This window comes from Scatophagus argus, chromosome 21 (assembly GCF_020382885.2).
Source record: "Scatophagus argus isolate fScaArg1 chromosome 21, fScaArg1.pri, whole genome shotgun sequence".
Taxonomy (NCBI): Eukaryota; Metazoa; Chordata; class Actinopteri; family Scatophagidae; genus Scatophagus; species Scatophagus argus.
This window is the reverse complement of record NC_058513.1, coordinates 18,604,790-18,627,452: the sequence shown is the minus strand read 5'-3', so window position 1 is coordinate 18,627,452 and position 22,663 is coordinate 18,604,790. Positions and strand designations below refer to the sequence as shown.

General features: G+C 45.4%; 1 protein-coding gene across 8 annotated transcripts in view; it reads left to right on the top strand.

Annotated features, from left to right (window-relative positions):
- baiap2b (BAR/IMD domain containing adaptor protein 2b) overlaps positions 1–22,663 on the top strand; it is a 53,607-nt gene that overhangs the window by 10,500 nt on the left and 20,444 nt on the right. For 4 of the 8 annotated variants that reach the window (XM_046376298.1, XM_046376297.1, XM_046376303.1 and 1 more), the window contains 6 exons: positions 5,273–5,348; positions 8,890–8,976; positions 20,197–20,208; positions 20,828–20,889; positions 21,742–21,813; positions 22,440–22,577. In XM_046376298.1, coding sequence (XP_046232254.1) covers positions 5,273–5,348; positions 8,890–8,976; positions 20,197–20,208; positions 20,828–20,889; positions 21,742–21,813; positions 22,440–22,577 — 447 coding nt within the window. The remainder of the gene's footprint in view (positions 1–5,272; positions 5,349–8,889; positions 8,977–20,196; positions 20,209–20,827; positions 20,890–21,741; positions 21,814–22,439; positions 22,578–22,663) is intronic. The other 4 variants (XM_046376299.1, XM_046376305.1, XM_046376300.1 and 1 more) reach the window with 3 other exon arrangements.

The following is a 22,663-nucleotide window of genomic DNA, read 5'->3' as shown; positions in this document are numbered from 1 at the left end:
TTTAGTGTCACAGATTCAGTGGAAAAATAAAAACAAACGAACAGTATCATTTTAAAAAATGTTCTGTTACTGTAACTTCACACATCAGTCTCGTGTCCAGCAGTTTCAGATGTGACGGCTTGGAAAAGACTTGCAACTCGCCTTTGACGTAAACATTAATGACTCGATCGACTCGAAGTGTAATTTTGATCCCCTCAAAGACCAGCGTGGTTCAGGAGAGCATTCATCAGAGGTTGGCATTTACTTGGCGACGGTCATCATCAGGTTTTTGACCGTGTTTTTCCAACTGTCATCAAGGGGTTTGTTTCCCTTCCGTTAACCAGAGCTCAGCCACAAGGCTGTCGGATCAGACGGTGCTCGTGCAGCGCACATTACTGAAGCGGTCCTGTGGTTGGTATGGCAGTGCCAGCCGACCACACGATGGACCCATGCTTTGTATGAAGGCTCGTGGCTGCGCCTCCCTGTCAAACCTGATGCAAATACTTTGTTTTCCCAGAGGAAAATTGTCAAGTGTTGCTCACAAGCTGCCTCCACAAAGAAAACACTGCAGAGAAACCCTCCAAAACAGAAAACAAACAAAACAAAAAAACACAATGAGAAGCCCAGATCCTCGTCCTCCCTGCAGAAACTGATGCTACATGGCAGCCAGTCCTGCCTGCCTGCCAGCACTGAGCACTGTGAACAACCACACACACTGAAGAATTCCAGAGTGATGCTTGTACACACACACACACACACACACACACACACACATTTGTCACACTCGGATGCTTCCAGAGTGAACATCTGCCTCGCCGACCAGCCCAAACATTCTTTGGTGAGCAGGTAGAGAAGCTTGTTTTCTCCTTGCAAGAATAAATATTTCAGGTGCCGACCAAACCAACAGCTTGTCAGCGTGAGATGGATCGTGTGTGTGTGTGTGTGTGTGTGTGTGTGTGTTCCTGTATGAGATGGCATGTGGACGTTCACGTGCCTCCAACCCACCGCGTTACCTGAAATGCTGCGGTCGCACTCGTGTCTCAAAGGTTCGATTTTCAAGCAGAAACAAAGGGTTATTTTACATGTCATTTTACAGAAAAGAAGTCAAAATAAGGCTCATAGGGAACATAGCTTATGTAAATATCTTATATTTTATATTTTGTTTTATTTGACATTTTTTCTGTTCCTATCTTTTCATTTTCTTGATTGGTAAAATTGCAACGTTTGTAAGAAAGAAGAATTTCCCCTCGGGGGTAAATAAAGGAATTCTGATTGTGATTTTCGGATTCTGAACCAGTACGGTGCTGTTTTTATTCTACTGTGCTATTACTATTGATGAATGAATTTGTGCAAAAAAGTTGTCTACAGTTTCATTACCAGGAGAAAATCAGCACACAGTCGTGTAGCTCAGATTATTTGGCTTGATGAATGACTTCATTTTCACTTAATGAATTCATGAAATCCATTAAATGACTAACCATACTGGCATTGTGTTGTTATATTAATATTAATATTAATAGGTCTGTCTTCTTCCTCAAGATGCCAGATGTTGATGATGTCCCTCTTAAAACTCGGCTCAAGCCAGATTCTTCACCGTAAAACATCTTTATTGAGATGTATTAAAAGTCACACGTCTCCTTCCAAAGGTTCACTCCACTTTGGTCTCGAGTCAGTTAATTATTTGTGTCACATTTTTATCTTCCCCGTGGGGTTGGTGATATGCTTCATGGTGGATCTCAAAGTGTTTGGTGATTAGCTCCGCTGTGACATTTAGTCTGTTCCTGTCAGGGAGCCAGGACATTAAAAAGTGACACGGGAACTGCAAAATGGATTGATTAAAAAGCGTATCATCATCTGTGGGTAGAATCTTCCTGAGATCAGTAAACAGAAATCATCTTCATCGCTGTTGGAACGCAGCAGAGCATGAGAGGATGTTGGTCCGGTTGTTATTGTGCTGCTGGTATTTGGCTTCCAGATAACATTCAGTTGTGTTGATCAGAGATGAAGCACATTCATGAGAGCTTTTGCCCCTGACGCTGCAACGTGATAAGACAATCCTGGCATTGTTATTGAGTTTTGGCATTTAATTGGGGGAGGTGATTAGTGAGTCAATTAAAACACATGACCGAAGCACACGGGCGAAGTGCTCTGTAATCCCTCTCATTTCCCATGCGCTCCAATATGGTGTTTCCTTCGGAGGAATGCTAATCAGCCTCAGTCCCTGCTGCTGAAGGAACAAGCTCAGCTGATTGGCTGTGGATTAAGCCAAGACGGCCGAGTTAATGATCCTATTAAATCATCACCTAAACCCTATGAGCATTTAGTGATGACGGGAGAACTCATGAATTTGTTCTCCATTAGCATGTGCAGGGCAGCGCTGATGGTGACTGACAGCTGCTGGATGTCATTCACAGCTCTAACTGTGTGTGTGTGTGTGTGTGTGTGTGTGTGTGTGTGTGTGTGTGTGAGGGGCAGGGTTGCACATTTCCCAGTGCCAACTTGAACAAATTTGAAGAAAAGGACAAGAACTTCACTCTGGGATCAGAGAGTAAGCAAAGAACCTCCAGTCCTGTTGTATGATTTGAAGTGGGAGGATGTTATACTCAAGTTGAAAACCACCACATTGAAATCTGAGTCTGACTGATTTATTTTTCACCAAAGACCCTTTCGTTACGGTTAGGGTTGCCAACTTGTGTGTGTGTGTGTGTGTGTTCATTCACGTGTCAGTAATCTGAAATATTTACAGTATTTGAGCTACCAAACCGACTCAGTGAAATAATGAGACGCATGAGGCCAAACCTGCCCGACTGTGATTACGTAACACACCTCATCACTCAGTCACAGGCGCACACACACACACACACACACACACACCTCGTCACACAGGCATTTCCGTTCCTCTCTCTGAGAATCTGTTGATTTAGACATGACAGCCGGGCAACTCTCCACTTCCTGTATGTATTCTTCTGTTGATCATCCCTTTCTTCGTGCCAGGCGCTGCTCCAGCTTCGGTAATGACTGCTGCTGCTGGAGCTCCTCCACTGGCTCGGTTTGTTCAGCAGCTGATGCCTTATGTAACAGAAAATACACCCAGAGATGGGAGAGAGGGGCAGCAGGGAATGGAGTTATAAATAGGTTTGTTTGTCCTCAGAAACGCACAGAGAAAAGACAGTAACCTCTTTTATTTGTTTGTGTCCAATTATGACTGAAGTTAGAAAAATCCTCAGAGAATCCACAGCAGGGTGCTTTTCATCAGAGGTGCAGTTAGTTATCCATCCAGAAATCACCTTAAATCAACTTCACAATCACAAAGATCAACTTCCATCCCCACTTCCGGTGTATTTATCACCACCGACCCGTTTCAGTCCACGTCCCATTCCTCTTCTCTTCCTCAAGCTTTTTTTCCGTCTTATTTGAGCGCCTTGAAGCTGCTCTTCCTTCACCGGGCAGACGGCCTCTTTTTCTTGCACCCCTGTGTCGTCCTGCCCTACTTCTTACTTCCCTTTTTGAAGTCATGGCGAAGTGTGTGTACCAAGGTGAGCGTTGTGCGTCAGCCGGCGGGCATTAGCAGGCATCCCTCGTAGGGAACGGTCCAACGTACCCCCCTCTCTCCTTACCTTATGCTCATTCTTCTTTTTTCTCCATCCCCTTTAGTCTTCTTGCTTCTGTCGTCCTCCCAGGCTGTAAAATATTTTTAAACTCCTCCATCTCCAACTGAACTTGTGCTGAATGCTTATGTCAGGCACAACAGCTTGTTAACTTTGTTAGTTGAAAAGTTGCATTTGTTGTGTGCCATCAGCTCCTGTCTCGTAACTGGAGCTAAACACTCCTCTCTTGTGGCGCAGTTTATACTCTGGACATTAAGTGGAAATGGATTGTCCAGCTGATAAGCTTTGTCCCGTTGGGACTCTTTGGCTCTCTGTTCCCTTGGAGGTTGGCGCCGTACATACAGTAAATTCGCTCATCTTTTCTTCTGTCCTGGATCCACCCACCCTCGTTTCCTCCCTCTCCTCCCTCACTCTCATCCTCTCCTTCCTCTCTTTGCTGCTTCTCTGACGATCCTGCCTCTTCAGAAGTTAGAAAAGAAAGTCAGAGAGAATTGCTGGCTGTTAAATTTGTGGGTTTTGTCAGAGATGCAGCAGAAGTGAAAGGGCAGCTCAGAGTGAGGAGGAAGTTGACTCATTGCAGAGACAGACAGAGGCGGTAAAGCTCATTATGCACTTCTTTTCTTTCCCTTCACTTTTTAACGAGGACTCGGGCCTCTTGTTGGTGTGTGTGTGTGTGTGTGTGGTGCCACACTGCGCTGTTTGCTGACCCACACTCGGTCATCTTGCGTGAAGGATTTCGACCGGGCTGCCTGACTGCCTGCTTGCCGACGGCTAGCAAAATACCACCTTGGGCTGGCAAGTGGTGAGAATGACAAAATATTGTCAGGTGAAGATGTTGATGTTCATACAGTGGAGTGCAAGTGAACATATCAGTTAACCTGGGAACGGGAATTTGGGTGCCTTCAGAGGATGTGGGTGAAACTCGTTTGAGAGCAAGGCGGATAAAATTAAACACGACTATTAACTTTAGTCTTTGCTGTTATTCGATAACCACTGAAAAGCTAAACTTTTTGGTCGGTCAGCTTATCTATTTTTTTCTTTTTTGCCACAGAAGGTATAGCTTTTGTCATCTTTAGTTTTTGATTTTCTCCATATTTTTTGACGACTGAAGAGTTTTCTGAGCTGTTTGAGCTTGTTTGTTTGCGTCTCTTGATGCTCCTTCATCTGCAGGCTTCTGATCATATAACCTGTTTTAGTGCATAGTGAATATTTGACCTGGTCAGGTCAAATATTCTGACCTGACCAGGAAGTCACTTCATGGGCTACCACCAGATAGATACCACAAGTACAGTGAGAACATGTGTTTTATATTCATGCTTTTGGTGTAACGCCGTGTTTAACTAAAGCAATTAGCAGGAGCAGAGTGACGGAGGGAAACGGGGATGTGTCCAGGTCTGCTGCTGAGCTGAGGAAGTCAGCAGCCAAAACCAGGTTTTATTTTAATAGGGACAGCAGGGGAAGTGAGAGGAAGCAGTCTTCTCCCCCCTCCACAAACACACACCCAACAACATGTACACTCCATCCTCATGCTGCACTCCTCTGCCTCCTGGTTGGCTCGGCTGACTCTGCTGTGTGTGTGTTCATGCCCCAGTAAAGAGTGGTGCTCTGTCGCTGTGGCTCATATCGTGTATCAGTATCTGTCCTGCTACTTCACTGACCAAACCTGCTGTTTTTTCCCTTTCCAGTCCATCATGGAGCAGTTCAACCCCTGCTTGCGGAACTTCATAGCCATGGGAAAAAGCTACGAGAAGGCGCTCACCAGTGAGTACACCAACCATTTCTTGTTTGTCTTCGTCCTTCTGTCATTCCTCCCATCTGTCCAGTAGTTCAGGCAGAGGGCCAGCTGACCCGACACTTGGCGCTTTTATATCCTCTCAGTTGATCTCAAGAAGAGATATGGTGTTATGACAGTTTCTAGTGTCGCTGACGTCTTGAATCAAATCCCTCCAGAATCCTTAAGCTCGATGCCTTTTAAAGATTTGGACAACACGAGCTAGCTTGGGGTTCTGCCACAGTAATGTTCCCCCTGCAGAGAAAGTATGTAAAACATCCAAATATATGTGTTCCCTGAAGATCTTTCAAATAACAAAGATTTGCTCATCAGAGATGCCACGCTGGGGTTGACGTCCTCTGACTGTTCCTCTGGGATGACGTCCATGTCCACATGTATTCGTCCATTCCTTAATGATTCTAAATGTTTGCCTTTATTGTGCGTCCTTGTCTTTGCTTTCTGTGCTCGCACAGGTGTGTTTGCATGGTCGTGTGAGTGCGTGAGACAGGGAGGGATCGCGTACATGCAGCAGCGAATCAAGGTTAAAGACAGAAGCAGATGTCTTGAGGGAGCTAAGTGGAGCATAAACCAATAGGAAGTGGAACAGGAGCAGTTTTGAGAATAGCGGTGGCCCCCTCCCCGCCCTCAAGGGGGCCAAGGAAACGAGAACAGACTGAGACAGTATCCAGGACAAGATGAGGTGGAAAATTAAAAACAGGAGACGGAAGAAAAGAGAGATAAATATTCAGAAACGCAAGACTTTAACATGAAATATGTGTCGTAGAAACAGCCTTCATCATTGCTTATCGGTGCGTCATGTGATGAGATTCATGGAGTCGGCATTGAATACGATGTTTCATACTTCCAGATTTGGCTGTACTTGCTTCCAAGCATGTGTAGCTCACTTATCGATAAGAAAAGCTCTCTCCCACCCCGCTTATCAGGATCGTATCATGTTTTCAGTGATGGTGCAGCCGCGCTTGGTATGCGGCGAGCGTAGTGTTGAGCAGGGCTCTCCTTCATGTGCTTGGACAGGAAATGCAGGGAAGACTCTAGCCCACAAGACCAATAAAGGAGGCCTCACTCCAGTCTGATAGATAAGGCTAAAAATAGCCCTGCGACTCCCTGAGCGGGGATTACACTTCATCAATGCCAGGCAGCGGCGGCACAGAGGCAGGGTTTAGAGCAGAGCCGAGCGGGGCATTCAGCGAGCTTCTATTGTCACAGGGAAGATGCCAGTGCAGGCTCGCTTTCTAAAGTGGTTGCTTCACTGGGGACTGTGAAATGATGGAGGGAAGATGCTGACTTTGTTTTGTTTGTTTGAGTCTAAAAGCGCTTGGGCTTGATTGGACTGTGTGCTTTGGGATGTGGTGCTCAGCGTTTCTTTAGCTTCATTAAAATCTTTGTTGCAGGTCAGTGCAGCTCTGTGGCAGAGTTGTGAGGCCAGAAAGTTTTACAGGTGTGCAGATCAGAGAGACCATCTCAACCTGGGGGAGCCTACATGGATGAGAGGGAGCCCAGTGAGCTCTGATCTGGTAGACTGAGCGTCAGAAGACGGCTAAACTGGGTTACATCCAGCAGAGAGACAGGACCGGAAGGGAATGTGAGACGGGTTGTGACTGACGTTGTGGAAGATCTGATTTAGTCTGAAGGAAGATGGAGCGCATATCACCAACCTCAGCTGATTTCGACTTCTTGCTTGTTGTGTTTTATTTACTCTGACGCTGTGTGCTCTGTATCGGCCTGTACCTCCTTCTCCCTCTTCTTTTCTCCTCATACCTTCCTCACTCTGTCGCTTTTCAGCTGACCTATGAGCAAAGCGTCCCCTCAAGCTAAGCCTGCTTTGCTGTGCTGCCAGCTGCGATCTCTCTGGACATCGATTAAATTAGCTGCCTTAGCATCACCTCGACTCCTCGCCGTCTCACACTGTCTGAACCCACCTCGGCTTAGCTTGAGGAAGGCTTAGGAAAAGCCAGAAAAGGGTCTTGGCTTGTCGCTCGTAGCTTACCAGAGAGTGTTGCGCTCTGTAGAGATTTGCTGACTTACTGACTGAAAGCAGGCCAAGTTATTTCAGCGGTCGTCTCAAAATTGAAATGAAAATGAAGTAGACTCAGCGGCCAGATGCTGGCTTCATTTTCAGGACAATAACTTGCTTTGCAGCGAGCTCTGCTCAGCGTCTCTGTGGACTCACGTCACCGAAATAACCAGAAGTAAACTTAGAACAGATTCATATACTTTGTCCTTTCTCCCCTCTCGTGGGGGTTCTGCATGAATATCCTCTGGCAGTTCAAAGCACACATCAACACGAAGGCCCCGTAATAAACCTCATCCATATGTATCTCCTGACCGGACATGTGTCCTCCGTCATCATGGCTGTCGGTCCCTGTGTGGCTAACCCATGACCTGCTTTAATTCACTGTCACTGCTGCTTGGGGCCATCTTATCCTCGTTAAGGCCTGAGTCATCGGCCGGCGTCTCCAGCTTGTGTGATGATGCAGGGAATAATGGCTGACGTGCAGCATTAGAATTGCACAGTGCTTTGACGTCATTGCTGTGGAAAGTTTTCATGTCAAGTAAAAAGTTAAGATATTGTTGTGAAGCATTTTAAAGGTTCAATTCATCCAAATTATGAAAAACAAACTTTTCTACTTGTCTATTTATCATTTTCAAATGTTTCCAGTCTTGCAGATGAACTCAGTTCACCTCAGGGGTGATTGCTAAGGTTTCCTGTTATCACATCTCATGTGTACCAGTCTAGTATCAAGATCTTTTCTTATCACAATCAAACCGCTTTTCACGCTGGACGCAAAGCCCACTAACATCACTTTGTCTTCAGTGGGAAAAGGCACAATCAGCATACTGGTTCAAATGAGTCTTCAGTCATCCATCCTCTCCGTTCAAGCAGCACTCAAATGTCGTTCGGTCATATCTTCTGGCACATTTTGATGCCAAACATGACCAGAAAAAAAAGAAACAGAAGCCTTTCTGTTTCTTTTTTTTTTTAACTTGTCTGCTGGCAATAGGCCAAGAGGAGTCCATCGTACAGTCAACCATCTTCAGTCATTACTGATGCTGGTCTTGTTGATTTTCAGACAGAAAACATCACTGCATCGTCTGATGGCAACGATTGACTTTGTTAAATTCCGTGTGTTTCACCAACCTGGAATAGGATCCAAAATGAAACATGAGATATCTTTGTATGGACAAGTACGAAAATGTTTTTCTGTAATTTGGGTAAACTAATCCTTTAAAGAGGTTTACTGCAAAGTAGTTTAAGTCAGGGGCTTCTTTTCGAACTTGCTGTGCTTGAGATTAGTCTCTCCAGCTTCATCTCTGTTTCTTGTAGTTGCCTCCATAGAGCTTTTTCTTTTCCTGCCTGGTCTCCATTCCCGCCTGTCGCTCTTTATTTCCCATGCCCAACCGTACCTCTCTGTGGGGGGCGGCGCTGTGGGGGAGGGTTGCAGAGCTGAAGAAGACATCATTTCAACTCTGCATCCCTTGATCTGATGCCCAATGCTTCCATGTTTCCAGGTGTCACATATGCTGCAAAGGGCTACTTCGACGCTCTGGTGCGGATGGGCGAGATGGCCAGCGAAAGTCAAGGCTCTAAGGATCTTGGTGAGTCCTCGTAGTGGCTGTAGCGCCCCTGGTGGGATGGAGGGGGGTTGCACAAGGAGATGGTGAATGTGATGGCTCGTGCTGTGAAGCAGAAGCAGCTGATGACCGACCTGGAACTGAGCACGAACGCGCACACACACACGCACACACACACACACACACACACACACACACACCAACCGCCATTTTCCCAATAGTTAAGTGTTTTAAGTAAATCCTGTAAATCCTAAAAACAGAGCAGTACTTTCTGCCTCACTGCCACGTGCAATTCATATGATCAAACACATTCTTATTTGGGAAGAATTAATTCTGCAACATGCCCATGTGGTTAATCTGGTTGTCACAACACTCAGCAAAGATAAAGGCTCTCCAGTTGTTTTTATAGCATTGCTGTGGGCAAATAGTAAAATCACAAATTTGTCTGCCATTCTGTATTCACAAAATCACACACATGGCGACAGGGATTTGCTCTCTATTCATAATAACCCTCAATATATTTACATTGCTAATGCAAAATCTTCCCGTTTGACTGCTGCATCCAGCAGCATCAAGGCACAGTTTTCCCAGCTCACTCAACTCTCACTCAGCATGTTGGATCAGCTCTGGTTCTGCTCATCATAGACTTTCTTATAGTGATAACTTTCATAGGCGAGACCCATTTCTACCAGATACTCAGGTGTGAACTTCACTGTGAAGTAAGACAGGCTGTATGTAATGGCTGCGCTCTGGGCGCACATGCCGGGGAATGTGACGGGTCTGCGTTAGCCCTGCATCGCTGCATCCTCTTCGTTCCTTTAGCCTGATGTGACCTAAGATAGCGGGTGTGGACTTAAACAGCGTTGGAGAGGAAGGGTGGAGGGAGAGATGGTGTCTGAGGTGAGTGAGGAGGATATAAAAGCAGCATTCATCATTCATGGGGTGACCTTTTCAGGTGCTTCCCAGCACTTCTTCTGGTGCTTCGTCATTCCATTTTTCCTCTCGGTGTCTCTGAGTAAAGCTTGTGTGCCCACTCTAATTGAAAAGCTCGCTACTGTCCTCCATTCAGCTGCAGCGCCACAGTTCATACAGCGATCTTTTCTGAAGCGCTTTAAGGATGTTTAAGGTTGGGAGGTTCGTAAGCTTCCTGCTCTAATTCTGCAAACCTGTGATTTATCTGAAATGTAAAAGGCCTGAAAATATAAAGTAAATAGCTCTTTGTGTTCTGCATGTGTTCAGAACTCCTAAATGTGCATCATACATTTTTTTCTACACAGTAGTTGTCTGGTTCAGGACAGTATGTGCATATAATCATGCGGTTCATATTTCAATGTGCTGGATTTTTGCGCATCACGATAACGAATTTGATCATTTCTTTGAGACTTTGTGTGCTACTCCTCTTGAATATGTCCCATCAGCCACCTGTACGTCCTCATGTCCACCAGTTTGGTTGATTTGCTGTTTTGCCGTTCATGTTTTCTGTCTTTTCTGTACTCTTTTGTCTGCATGCTTGTTGGCTTGCCTGTTGTGTTTCTTACAATTTTCTGCTTTCTGGCAGCATAAACATGACTCAGCAGCCCTTTAACTGAGCAGAACCTCCCTCCGCCTCCAGTGAAATGACAGATTAGGCTGAGCAGAATGGATTGATGCTGTCTCCACATATCAGCGGGGCTCAGAGCAGCTGAGGACTGTGCAGACTGAAGGGGGAATTGTTCTGATGACGCTTTACTGCTTTGTCTGTGCGTTGGCATATTCTATTACCTGTGCTGAGCCTCACAGCTTCTGTAGATTATCTGAGAAATTGCAAATTCCCTGGCAAAATGCAAAGAAAGTGAAAAATGTAGTTTTATTAGTTTGTTGCAGTGTTGCAAGTCAAGCGCACAAATGTCAGCATTTGTCAAACATAAATCATCATCACTTAAGAAAAACAAATATAAAAGTCAACTGACACTATTAACGTTACAGTGTTACAGCTGCGTTTCCCGTCATATTTTTAATACATAAATGAAAAAATGAACATACAAGTGCTTGAAAGGTTCATGTCCTGAGGTGGATGGAGATGAAGCTCTTTGTTTTCTGAAACTGAGGCCATGAACTTATCAATCACTTCTTGTAATGCAGTTTAATATCTGTGAGAAAACACTGGACTGTTAAAATACACTGGGGGGCCGCCTGACTGATCAGCTTCCTGTTGCCTGTTTTTGGATAATAATGAGAGGTGGTTTGCTGAAAAACAGGATTTCTCTGTCTACTGGAAGACGAGAGAGGAAACACTGAGCGCTGTTGTTTTGGATAAAGAAAAGTGAAAAAAATTCTCAAGCCCTGCTAGCTTATTAATTAGTAGATAAAAAGGATTGTGTATTTGTATGTGTGTGTCAGGGATAATCGCTCACCCTGGGCTTTGCCTCATACTTCATAATTGATGAGGACTGAAGGCAGATTTGTAAAATTTGGCCAAATTGTAATTGTGTATTTAATTGGGTTGAGCTGAGGGGGGACGTGTGGGTGGAGGTAGTTGGACTTCAAACCGTCTGAGACTCTCACAGGTTGCAGCCTTCCTGCCAGAGCTCAGGGTGGCTGGAGCTGCTGAAACAGTTTAATTACTCAGAGCATTAAGATGAACAGCAGCTAATGAACAGTAGAGCTGAGAAACTGAGCTGGGTGGAGCAAGCGAAGGGTTGGGTGGAGGAGCACACAGTCAGTGTACTCTGCCAAGGCTTCCAATGGGTGATAGAAGCTTGGAATCCGCTGTGTCACTAAAGCAGAAGGAAGGGGACAGTTTATAGTAGATTTCAGCTGCACAAATACTCATTCTGTATACTGTACAAGCACTCCGGCGTACACCTTCACATGCCGGAGCAGGCGGTGCTCAGATTGAGTAATTAGGACCAAAAATAACCCTCACAATTATCCATTTTTGTGGCCCAAAATAAACTTGCCCTCATGGGAACACTTGTTTATGGAGAGGGCTGTTCGTCACTTAGCACAGCTGATAGAACGCAGCCCCGACAGCTCGGCACAGGAAGAGGAAATGATGCCCACACTCTGCTTCATTCAGTCATTCTTCATTTGCACGACGCTGTCAGAGTTTGAACAACTGCTCTGCTGCAATGACTCCCGGTGTGGAGAGACAAGAGTGTCGGCCCACTCGTCCTCTCCTCTTTCACTATTTCTCTGTCTGCGAACGCCTCCGCATTGATGTGGGAGCTCAGGCAGCCCCGGGAGAACACGCCGACTCTGCACACACTTCTAAAAATAGATGAAACGCCTCGGCCGGAGCTGCTTCAGAGGAGGAGGAGGAGGAGGAGGAGGAGAGACGGGAGTACGATGCTGGAGCCGCAGCCCAAAAATGGCTCGTCGGTGATGTCAGCACGGTGAAAACACCACCATCTTTCTTCCGTATACTAAATATGGACATAGTTGTGAGGAAAAAATTGGAAGCTCCTGCAGTTCCGGTTCCCCTCTATGACCATATAAGGATTCTGCCATTCAGATGCAAATGTAGGCAGAGGTGGTTCTCGCTCACTCTGTGCTCTGAAGGCACTCGGGCTCAAAGAAAAACATCAGTTTTGTCTTTTGTTCGTAAAATCTGTGGATGGATTCCATATCAGCAGATTCGAGATCTGAACCTCCATTTAAAACGGTCTGAACGCACACCTTCACCTGTCACATCATCAGGCCTTCCAGCTGCTGTGGGCAGAGTCACAGCTGGACGCTGCAGCATGTGACAGAGGATCGTTTTACATCACAAACTGAGGTTTATATTGTGGAGGATTTTGATTCAACATTTGTCTGAGTCCAGACTGTGCTGGACCAGAAATGCAGCAGTAACACTTAAGGACTGACAACAAAAAACTCACAAATCACAGTGAAACCAAATCTGATTTTCACTGTAACTCCAGCTACTTCCCAACTAGATATTTACTGCTCAGCGTAAACGTGAACTAATTTTCATGAAGTCCATCCGCGTATTTTATTCTCCATTTTTGGCTCTGATTACGTTTTCCTTCCATCCCTCTCATCTAATTCTCATCACTCTGTCGTACGTTCCCATCCCCAGGGACTGCGCACACTTTAGCGTAACATCCAACTCATTAAAACAGTTTAAGGTTAATTCACATGGCCAAATTTGAGGTCCAGGAAACAGTCACCCCCTGGTTAATTAATTCATGAGGAACACAGTTTAGAAGAGCGCGTTGGCCTTCGAGGCATATTCATCCACTTAATCAGACAAACTGTTATAGCAGGCTTCCACAAATGGCAACAAGCAGCCAGCACTGATATCACAGACTTGATTAGACCACAGCAAGGGCGAAATGTAATTGTGATGCCTCAAAAATACAAAATTTCCTTCCTGTGGTTCAGTATTCATCAGCAGAATTTACTGTGTAATTTTCTCCTCATTTGTCTCTCAAATAATTATAATCCGTCTGGGAGAGAAGTGTTTTAAATCAGCGCTCATGCTGCACACCTGAGAGGCAGCAGCAGAAATAATCAACACTTTCTCCTGGAGATGAAGACAACAGAAGATGAAAGCAATAATAAAGACTCATAAAGAAGGAGAGCGAAGCAGCGTCCTCTGCGACACTCTGAGGCCACAGACTGTTGTGTTGCTGAGTCACCGAGCATCTCTGAGGGAAATTCTTCCACAGAATGTGCTCGTGTCTTCCCTCCGACTGGGTCTCGCTTGAAACCTCACACAGCTCAGTTTGAAGGAAAACTGGTGACCTCGCCGTGACCCTCGTTTTTCTGAGGCGGCGTGGGCTGAATTCCCCCCGAGCATCAACCCCAATCTGGTTTCGGCCTGCGTTTACTCTGCACGGAGAGAAACTGCAGCAGCGTTTTCTTCTCCTTTTCCCCCGCCTTGTCATCTCTCCATCTCACAGTATAATAGTTCTCCCACTCCCACGCACATTATCCCACAGGGACTGATTCTGCTTGTGTCCAACCTGAAAAAGGCTGTGGCGTTCTGAATCATCGGTTGATGACAAGGCTGCGAACAAAGTCAGACCTGTGGGATATTACTGGAGTTTAGACTTAACGCACTTACATAACACTGAGTGACTGATTACAGGATGATTGAGATGTTCTTTTCATCTGCATGTTTAACTTTTCTCTCCAGATAAGACTGATGGATGGAGAGCGTTAAATGTGTTATGTGAGTCTTTCTCTTTCTGGATTTGTTTATGCCTGAAGGATGCAGTGAGCACTTTTGGACTGACCACAGGGCCACCTGCTCCAAGGGGTTACTTGGTCCACTCAGGGGGTCAATTGGACCACCGGGGCAGGTGCTTTGGCCAGCCAGGTGGGCCTTACACCAACACCGTGTTTCCACGTTGCAAGAGGGGCAGTTGGGCCACCCGGAGGGGTTCTTCAGGGGTCCCTGTAAGTGAGGTATTAGTGTGGACCTGAAGCATGTTAGAGTTCTGGTTCAGGGCACAGACATATCATTTATATGCTTCATATCAGAAGCATTTTGACACGCTCTCCTGCTGCTGTTAGCAGCCTTGGGTTTCCAGCCTGTCATGTACTTTAATTTCCATCCGGGGTCAATTTACAGTTTAATTATCAAAACCCAAGTGACCAATCTGAGATCTTCTGTCTGCACATCATTAGAACAGCTCCACTGTACCAGTTTAACTCTCTCATACTTTTTCCGCCCTTTAGAAAGTCCTTGTCCTCCATTCACCTCAGTGAGTGAGGGGGGACGCAGACGATGAGACACAGGAGAAAGACGAAGGCGAGACAGAGAGCGCCGCGTTCCCGGTTCATTAGCGTCCTTCAGGCAGTCTCTGGTCAAATCAAAACCTCGCTGCCGGCTGAGCGCACAGGCCCGAGTACCTGCACTTTAATCAGCTGCACCGGCCGGTCATTACTGCGTCCCACAGCACCTGCTTTTCCTCCGCTTCTGTCACAGCGTCACATTCATCAGCACCTTCAAAACAAGCTGTCTTGTCAACTGTAAGCCACATGTCTTTTTGAATGCCAAAAACACACGAGGGAGGCAGTGCGTGGTGTTTGACGGAGCAACAATGGGGTGTTAATGTGGCTTTAATAACACGGTGAGCTCTATGAAACGTCCTTGACGTGTCGCATTGTCCTTGATGTGTGCGTTGAGCCAAACAGTGACTTAATGATGCTGATAATAATGTGAAGTACACACTGTGAGAGCTGCAGAATTAAATATGCTGCCAGACATCCAGATCACACACGCACACAAACATGCAAACTGTTGTGGTCATTTTGTAAGGCAAAATCCACAGACAAGAGGCAGGAAAAGGCAGCTTGTTTTGGGGTATTAATGCCTGTGCAACAGAACATGGTACCACAGCTTCATGTTGTCCTGCTGTCAACGGGCGTGTGAAGCCGTCAGTGAATCCTCACATGCTTGTCTGTAAGCCTGCAATCCTTCTTACAGCCTGATTTAGACCGTCCCCGCCTTTTGTGACCCAGTGTGCTAACTCCATAGAGACGGAACAGCAGCAGGGACGGACCAGGTGATGGATCACTTTAAGAAAACAGTTAAAACAAATCTTTACTTGCCGTTTCCCCGCTGTGGGAGCCAATTAGAGGCCAGAAATGATGAGTTCGAGGAGATGCCAGGGATCATATTGACCAGCTGGGGTCCGTGTGTGTTTGTCAAAACACAAAAAGCCATCAGATCTTATCTCCGTCTTTCCCCTCATGCCCTCCATCCCTCCATTCTTCATTTGCAGCTTGCGCCTGCCGTCTCAGATAATCAGTCTCCATTTTGCACGCCATCAGCCGACCTGTAATGATTATGTATGGCCAGTCATTCCGATCGATCTCCTGTAGCCTGATTCCGTTGTAAAAGGATCCATTTCTCTTTTCAATACAATGTAGAAGTGAAGATCTCAAACAGCCCAGTTATGTCATCACATGCTTACAGGTGTGTCATCATTGCATTTTTGTCATTTAGAAGCTTACACATTATGTTCTTTCACACAGGACTCAAAACTCGTGATGTCAAGTACAAGTAAATTAAAAACTGTGTCAGATTTAAATTGTGTTCGCTGTAGTTGCAGATGCGTGTGCGTGCACATGTCCTCGGGTGTGCACGCGCGTGGAGCCAGTGTTATTATAAATTATAGGCTCATAAGACCACAACAATAAGGGTGTCGATCAAGCGGCTTTGCAGAGGACAAATCTCCCTGCAGCACCTTGTACTCTCTCCACTGCAGCTTTCTGGGGATTAAGAGTTGCTTGTGTTTGCTTTCAGGCTCCTTTAATACAGTCCCCGAAGAGACGCACGCCATGTAAAACACCTTCCTCCATTTGGCCATAAACTGTGGCTCTCCCTCTGGACCTCTGCTGTGCCCAGGGGTCACATGGAAAGCAGTCGGGGTAATAAACCCAGATGTGAGAGCTGCTCCTGGGTTATCCACACTGTGTGATTACCCTGCAGTCAGCACTGTGCACATGCACATAACACGCTGACCACTTGTTGGTCAACTGATGAGGTGTTGTTTTCTGAATGAACTTTCCCCCAGGTTGGTACATAAGCTGTAAATCTCTGGTTTAATTCTGTGAGCTGAGCTTTGGATGCTGTTTCTGCAAACCTCTGAATCTTAGACTTAACAATGGAGCTTACCAGTATTAGACAAACAATAACGTGTCTTATTTTTTTGCTTAACTGGGTTTGGCTAGTTTTCCAGATGATTTTAACCGAGTGACCGTTTGTAATCACTGGTCAAACTGTGAGGAGACTTTGTGTTGTTGAGTAGACAAAAGCTGCAGTTGTGTATTCTTTTACTGATCCAGAGCCGTGTGCGCTGGGTGCGGACAACAATGTGCTTTGCTCCCCTCTAAGCTTCAGATGTTGTGATCTGCTCTGATTATGAGTAAGCAGCTTATTTCTGGGGGGGCAGAAGTCCAGTATTTCACAATAACAAGGTGGAAAGGTTTTTGGATTAGATGGGTGCAATGAGACAAGAACATCCAGGAGTCTGGGGATCTTCCAAGTGATGACAAAGTCATTTGCTCAGGATATACTGATGCAGACCCGCAGTCTGAGACCTGATTCAACAGTTTTCCTTACAGAACGATGATGATGATTTTTGAAGATTGTCAGCTTTATTACAGCTTGGGTCTCATCTTTCTAACAGTGCGCAGCAGGGATGGGCAGAAGTATTCACATTTTCTTATGTAATATAAACTAAATTCATCCTCTTCTGTTTAAAAGGTTCATAGTTTTTGGACTGGACAAAGTGATGTGACTGCTGTGAATGTAAAAAAGTTGACCTGAGACCTGCTGTAGTTAGGCTTTATGGAAGGACAAGGCTTCTGTGAGATGATGGCATGATGGAGGGCAAACTCCTGTCAGCTCCGAGAGGAGGAGACGTAGCATCTTAGGAAAGTGTGGTGAAGTTTAGGGCTGGTCTGCAAAGTGCTCACAAGGTAGCTGTTAGGCTACAGCTGACATGGGTGTTTAAGACTTCAACATGTTTTCACTTGGGTGCCTTAGACCCTCTGGATCCCCATCGGTTTCTTTGGGAAATATTGTTAGAAACTGTTAGAAACGAGACAGAGCAAAATGATCCTTGAAGAAAAAAACGTCTTCTGGCTGCAGCAGCTGGTGGCAGGGTGACCTCTGATTGACCATCTGTTGTCCTGAAGTGTGAAGTGAAGACACCGAAGCTCTCGCAGTGCTGAACCCTGACCGGGGGAGACGATCGATAAAGAAGAACCTTAATTAGCCTGGAGATGAACACACCTGTTGTAAAAGTGGGAAATAATGACCGAGGCTGTAGTGTGTGTGGAAGCAAGCACAGAGTGAGGTGCAGTTAATCCTGCGGCTGTGTTTCGTTCCCAGCTGATGCTCTAAATATCTGCTTTACAGTGTGTGGAAGGAGTGTGAGGTTACAGAAAGTGTGTGTGTGAGAGAGTCAATGCTGCCCGTTTAGTCTCACAAACAAACAAGGAATCTAACATTTGTGCCGATAAGATGATATTTCAGTTATGTGCATGAAGCATGAAAAGGTAGTGAATGTGTGCTTGTTTACCTGCCAGTGGACCATCATGATGAGTGTAGGCATAATAACATGTCAGGTCCACAACCGGAGAGACTTGATGTTCTCTGCAGTTAGGTTGACAAAAATATGTGGACATATTAACATTGGCAATCAGTCAAAATGAGTTGGAAAATACTGACTCAGTAAAAAATCTAACATTGTGCAGATAATAGTAATAAAACCAACATGACTAAACCAATAAAATTGGAAGGCAGTTAAATGAAACAACTTGAACTCTCTGACAGTCTGTTATTTTGTGTGTGTGTGTGTGTGTGTGTGTGTGTGTGTGTGTGTGTGTGCGTGTGTGTGTGCGCGTGTGATGCTTCAGTTCAGCTCAGCTGCTGTAGCCTGTCGATGGCCGGTGGCTGTTTATTAATGGATGGGATGGAGTGTGTGTTGGACGCCCTCCAAGAATCAAAGGAGAGTTTGAAAGTACACGCCGGTGCATTTATCTGCCTCGCCGCTCCTCACGCCCTGTCCTGCAGCAGGCAGACACTTCTACAGCGTTATAGCTGTCAGTGCACTTTCATAAGCAGACGGGTGGCTGTAAAATGAGACACGGCGAGTCGGAGACCAGAACTTTGTGTGTGTCTCTGTGTGTTCTGCAGGGGTCAAAGAGCACCAGGTTTACCCCCATACATACAGTGTGTGTGTGTGTGTGTGTGTGTGTGTGTGGCCTTTTATAAGGGCGTGCTCCAAATCTTACTTGCCGACTGTTAGCAGTAGAATGTACTAAAATGTAAAAATAAAAGAGCACTGATATTGAAGTCGAGTAGAATTGCAATGAGGGATGCAAAGGAAAGGAAAGAAAGAAGGACATAATAAAAGACAGGACAAAGATCCTGGTACTTCACTGGAGTGGTAGTAGTAGTACTTGAAGTTAAGTCCAGGACTTACTTCCTTTCCACCTCCGCCCTCCACCTCCTCCGACCTTTCTTAAATCCTTTCTTCTGCATCTGAGTCTCGTCTGCATGACCACAGCACTTCGCATTAAGCCCATTAATCCTGTCCGCTCAGCCCACTGTCTCCGTGTCCCCTCTGCCTGTCCACCGTCCAGCGTCCACAGCTCCTCCTTCATGTGGGCTGCAGACTTTATCTTTCGGTTCAGGTGATGCACATCAGTGCACTCGTGGGATGACGTGTTCGTGGGGGTGCACATGTATTATGGATGTCCAGTGGAGGCTGACTGATCAGTACTATGTCCTGATGTTATCCTACTGCACTGATGTACTGCATCAGTACTGCTCTGCGTGTTTATGGATATGTGACTTGCAGTATATGGTATGATTTATAAGATGTGTTATTATTGTCTTAAATCGGGTATTGGACATGTTAGGCTTCATCTGTTTATATACATATAGTTATTATTATTATTAATGTATTAATTCCTAAGTTAAGTTTTAGTGTGAGTGTTATCATATCACTTCTCTTTACTGTTAGTGGGTTGTTGTTCAGTTATGAAATACTCAAACTCCCCACGAGAGCACGATTGATACTGTATTTTTTTTTCTTACTGGTTCTGATATTAGAGGATTTATATTGATATGTTAACCAGTTTGCTTGACATAAACACAAACATTATTCGTAGATTCAGTTACGTAATGAAATCTGAACTTGTCTCTGGTGGACTAATAATGTTGGTTATGGTGATTATAATGCAGAAAAAGATTCTCTGTCCTGATATCCGTCATATCACAGAACCCGACTTTGACTCAGCTTCTCTACTGGAATCACTGACCTTGAGGGAACACAACGAATCTAAAAATAAAAATCGCTGCCACCAGTATTTTTAACATTTAGTTTGCTCGGGTGCAGATTTACATGTCAGATGTTCAGCTCCCGATGCAGTAATCCAGCTGGAGGTCTGGGGCTGATGTGACTTTTCAGCTCACACACATATACATATACCACTTGGTACAAACCCAGTTTGATGTATCTGTCAAAATGTTGTGTAAATGTAAAGAGAAATGACTGTAATTGTTGGATGCTTTTACTTTGGAATATCAGCGTTGAGAGTCCAGTATGTGTCTGGGCTCTCGGGGACCAGCGGAGGCTCTGATGAACTGCCTGTCTGAGTGTTTTTCTGTGTGTGTCTCATTTTCCTTGGGGTGGTTTGATCTGTCACTGTCTCTCCAGGTCTCTCTTCTCCCTCTGTTCTTTGCTCAAACTAGATCTTTTTGTTCCTTTTTTTTACAATGCATTGCATATTCAGAAGAGGCAGCATGTAGGTATCTTAAAACGACACGCACCTCCCTGGCTGCATGAATCATCTTTTACTTCTCTTTTATGTTCTTTTTTTTTCTTTTAATTTCTTTATTTTTTGACTTCTTTCTGGGTTCTGCTTTTTGGTGTTTCCCCCCTGTTATGTTGTAGTAAAGCACATGTCTTCTATTTCAAAGATAAAATACTTGATTTGTACAGATTTTCTTTTCTCATGCCGTTCCTGTGTGTTTATTAGCAGTAGTGTTGTAAGCTCTTGGTAATATGGAAAACTCTTGATTTCGCTATTGAAAGCATTCAGTAGATTTCCTGATTAACTCTTTATTTCTCATTCACTCCGTCCATGCTGCATATTTCTGTAATGTTCTTTTGATTTTGTCACCGTTATGAGTTTCGTCTGCTTCATCTGCATCATGACGGATGTTTCATCTTGTCCACTGGCTCCTCCCTCGACTCATACACCTGTCCCTCACCTGTTCTGTGTGGCTGCATGGTCTTGTTTTTGCACGATGTGTGTAGCTCTGGCAGACGCTGGAGAGATTTAATATGACTCTCTCTCTCTTCTCTCTCTCCCCTCCCTCTTTTTGTTTATTGTCTCTCTTCTCTTTGTGCTCTCTCTGCAGGGGAGGTGCTCTTTCAGATGGCTGAAGTGCACAGACAGATCCAGATCCAGCTTGAAGAGATGGTGAGCATGTGGTGGTGCTGCTGGTGGTGCTGCTAAAAGCGGCACAGCTTAAGCCACGAGTTGGGAAACCGAACAGATTGTGGGCCAGTTGGTTTGGAATCTCAGTGTATGTTTTGATATTAAATACGGAGCAACACACACTCTTTACTTCGCTCGAGGAGCTTCTACTGCAGGCAGCAGCTTCACTTAAGTGTGTTTGCTGATCTTCTGATATGCAAATTACAGCCATTGAAGACTGAAAACATTTTTTCACTTCAGTCCCTCAAAAGATGTTTATTTGGATGTGCAGACGAGTGAACTGGCCACTTGTGGCAACATGAGCAAGAAACGCTCAGTCAGCTGAGACAAGAAGTGACGAGCAGACAAGCTGTCATCTTTATGCAAAGGTGATCTTCAGGTCTGTCATGAATGGTGAATTAGATTGTTTATCTTTTTGGGTAATGGACAGTCAACAGTACAGAATACAGTTTGGGCCTCGAGCAGATGCTTGTCTTTTATCCAGACGGATCGACAATTAATGCAATAGCAACGTTAAACCGAGGTGACGTCTCCCAGCAGACTGACAAACAAAGTAGGGACAGACTGACTGTCAGATCCAATGTACAACGTTTTTCCGGTTATTGGAACGTCTGCTTCACACACGCACACACACGCACACACACACAAACTATACAAACAGACTCTTCAGACGTGTCTTCCATTTCCGCACAAACGCATCCCTCCAACCACAACGCTGCAGCCTTACATTCCTTTTTGAAAATGATCCAGTGTGGTTGATCATAGGACTGCTTCAGGTTTAGTTTATTTTGTGTTTGTTGACTTGTTTTCTGCTTTCCCGTGTGTCTCCTGCAGCTGAAGTCTTTCCACAACGAGCTGCTCACAGAGCTGGAGAAGAAGGTGGAGTTGGACGCACGCTACCTGAACGTAAGCTACAGTCCTCCATCTTCAGTTTACAGAGTGACAGCGAAGGCAGCATCTGCTGTGAAGCCACACGGCTTCTCAATGCCAGCCAGTTAGCTCAGTGTGCATATGAAGAAAATGAAAACTAGAATTCAGAGCACCAACCATAATAAACCCAAGGAGCCTCAGCCTCATGATGTGACAGTGTACCTTGTAACTCTCGGGTCTCTCCACAGACTGAACGTATGGGGAATAAAGTGTGAACCATGTTCTCATAAGATCACTGACCAGAGACAAAATACACACTGCAGCAGGTTCCATCAATTACTCCCTTCTGCCCTGTGAATTATGACTCAGTCCGTGAAAATGAGTTGTTTCACAAAAAAATAAAAGAAATGGACAAATTCATTTATGGTTATCAGTAGTTTGGAATCACTCCCGAAAGCAGTGGATCATCTGAGACAGGATGTGCGAGTGTGTGTGGAGGGATGAGTGTCGTTCTGACTGTCACAGTCAAAAGCCTCATGTGGTCAGACGTGTAAAAGGCGGGTTGAAACGAAGGCCTGCTTGTGTAAAACGTCGTGTGTGATGTGATGCTGAGACGTGCGAGCGTCGCCGTGGCCCTGCTGACTCTGTGCTGCCCCCCTCAGGCTGCGCTGAAGAAGTACCAGATGGAGCACAAGAGCAAAGGGGAGAGTCTGGAGAAGTGCCAGGCAGAGCTGAAGAAGCTGCGCAGGAAGAGCCAAGGCAGCAAGCACCCGTCCAAATATGGAGACAAGGAGATGCAGGTCAGTCTGTGTGGTGTGTCTGCGTGTTCGTGAAGCTACAGGTGTGTTCACACAAGTGATGGATGTTGGTGCAAATGGTGCAAACT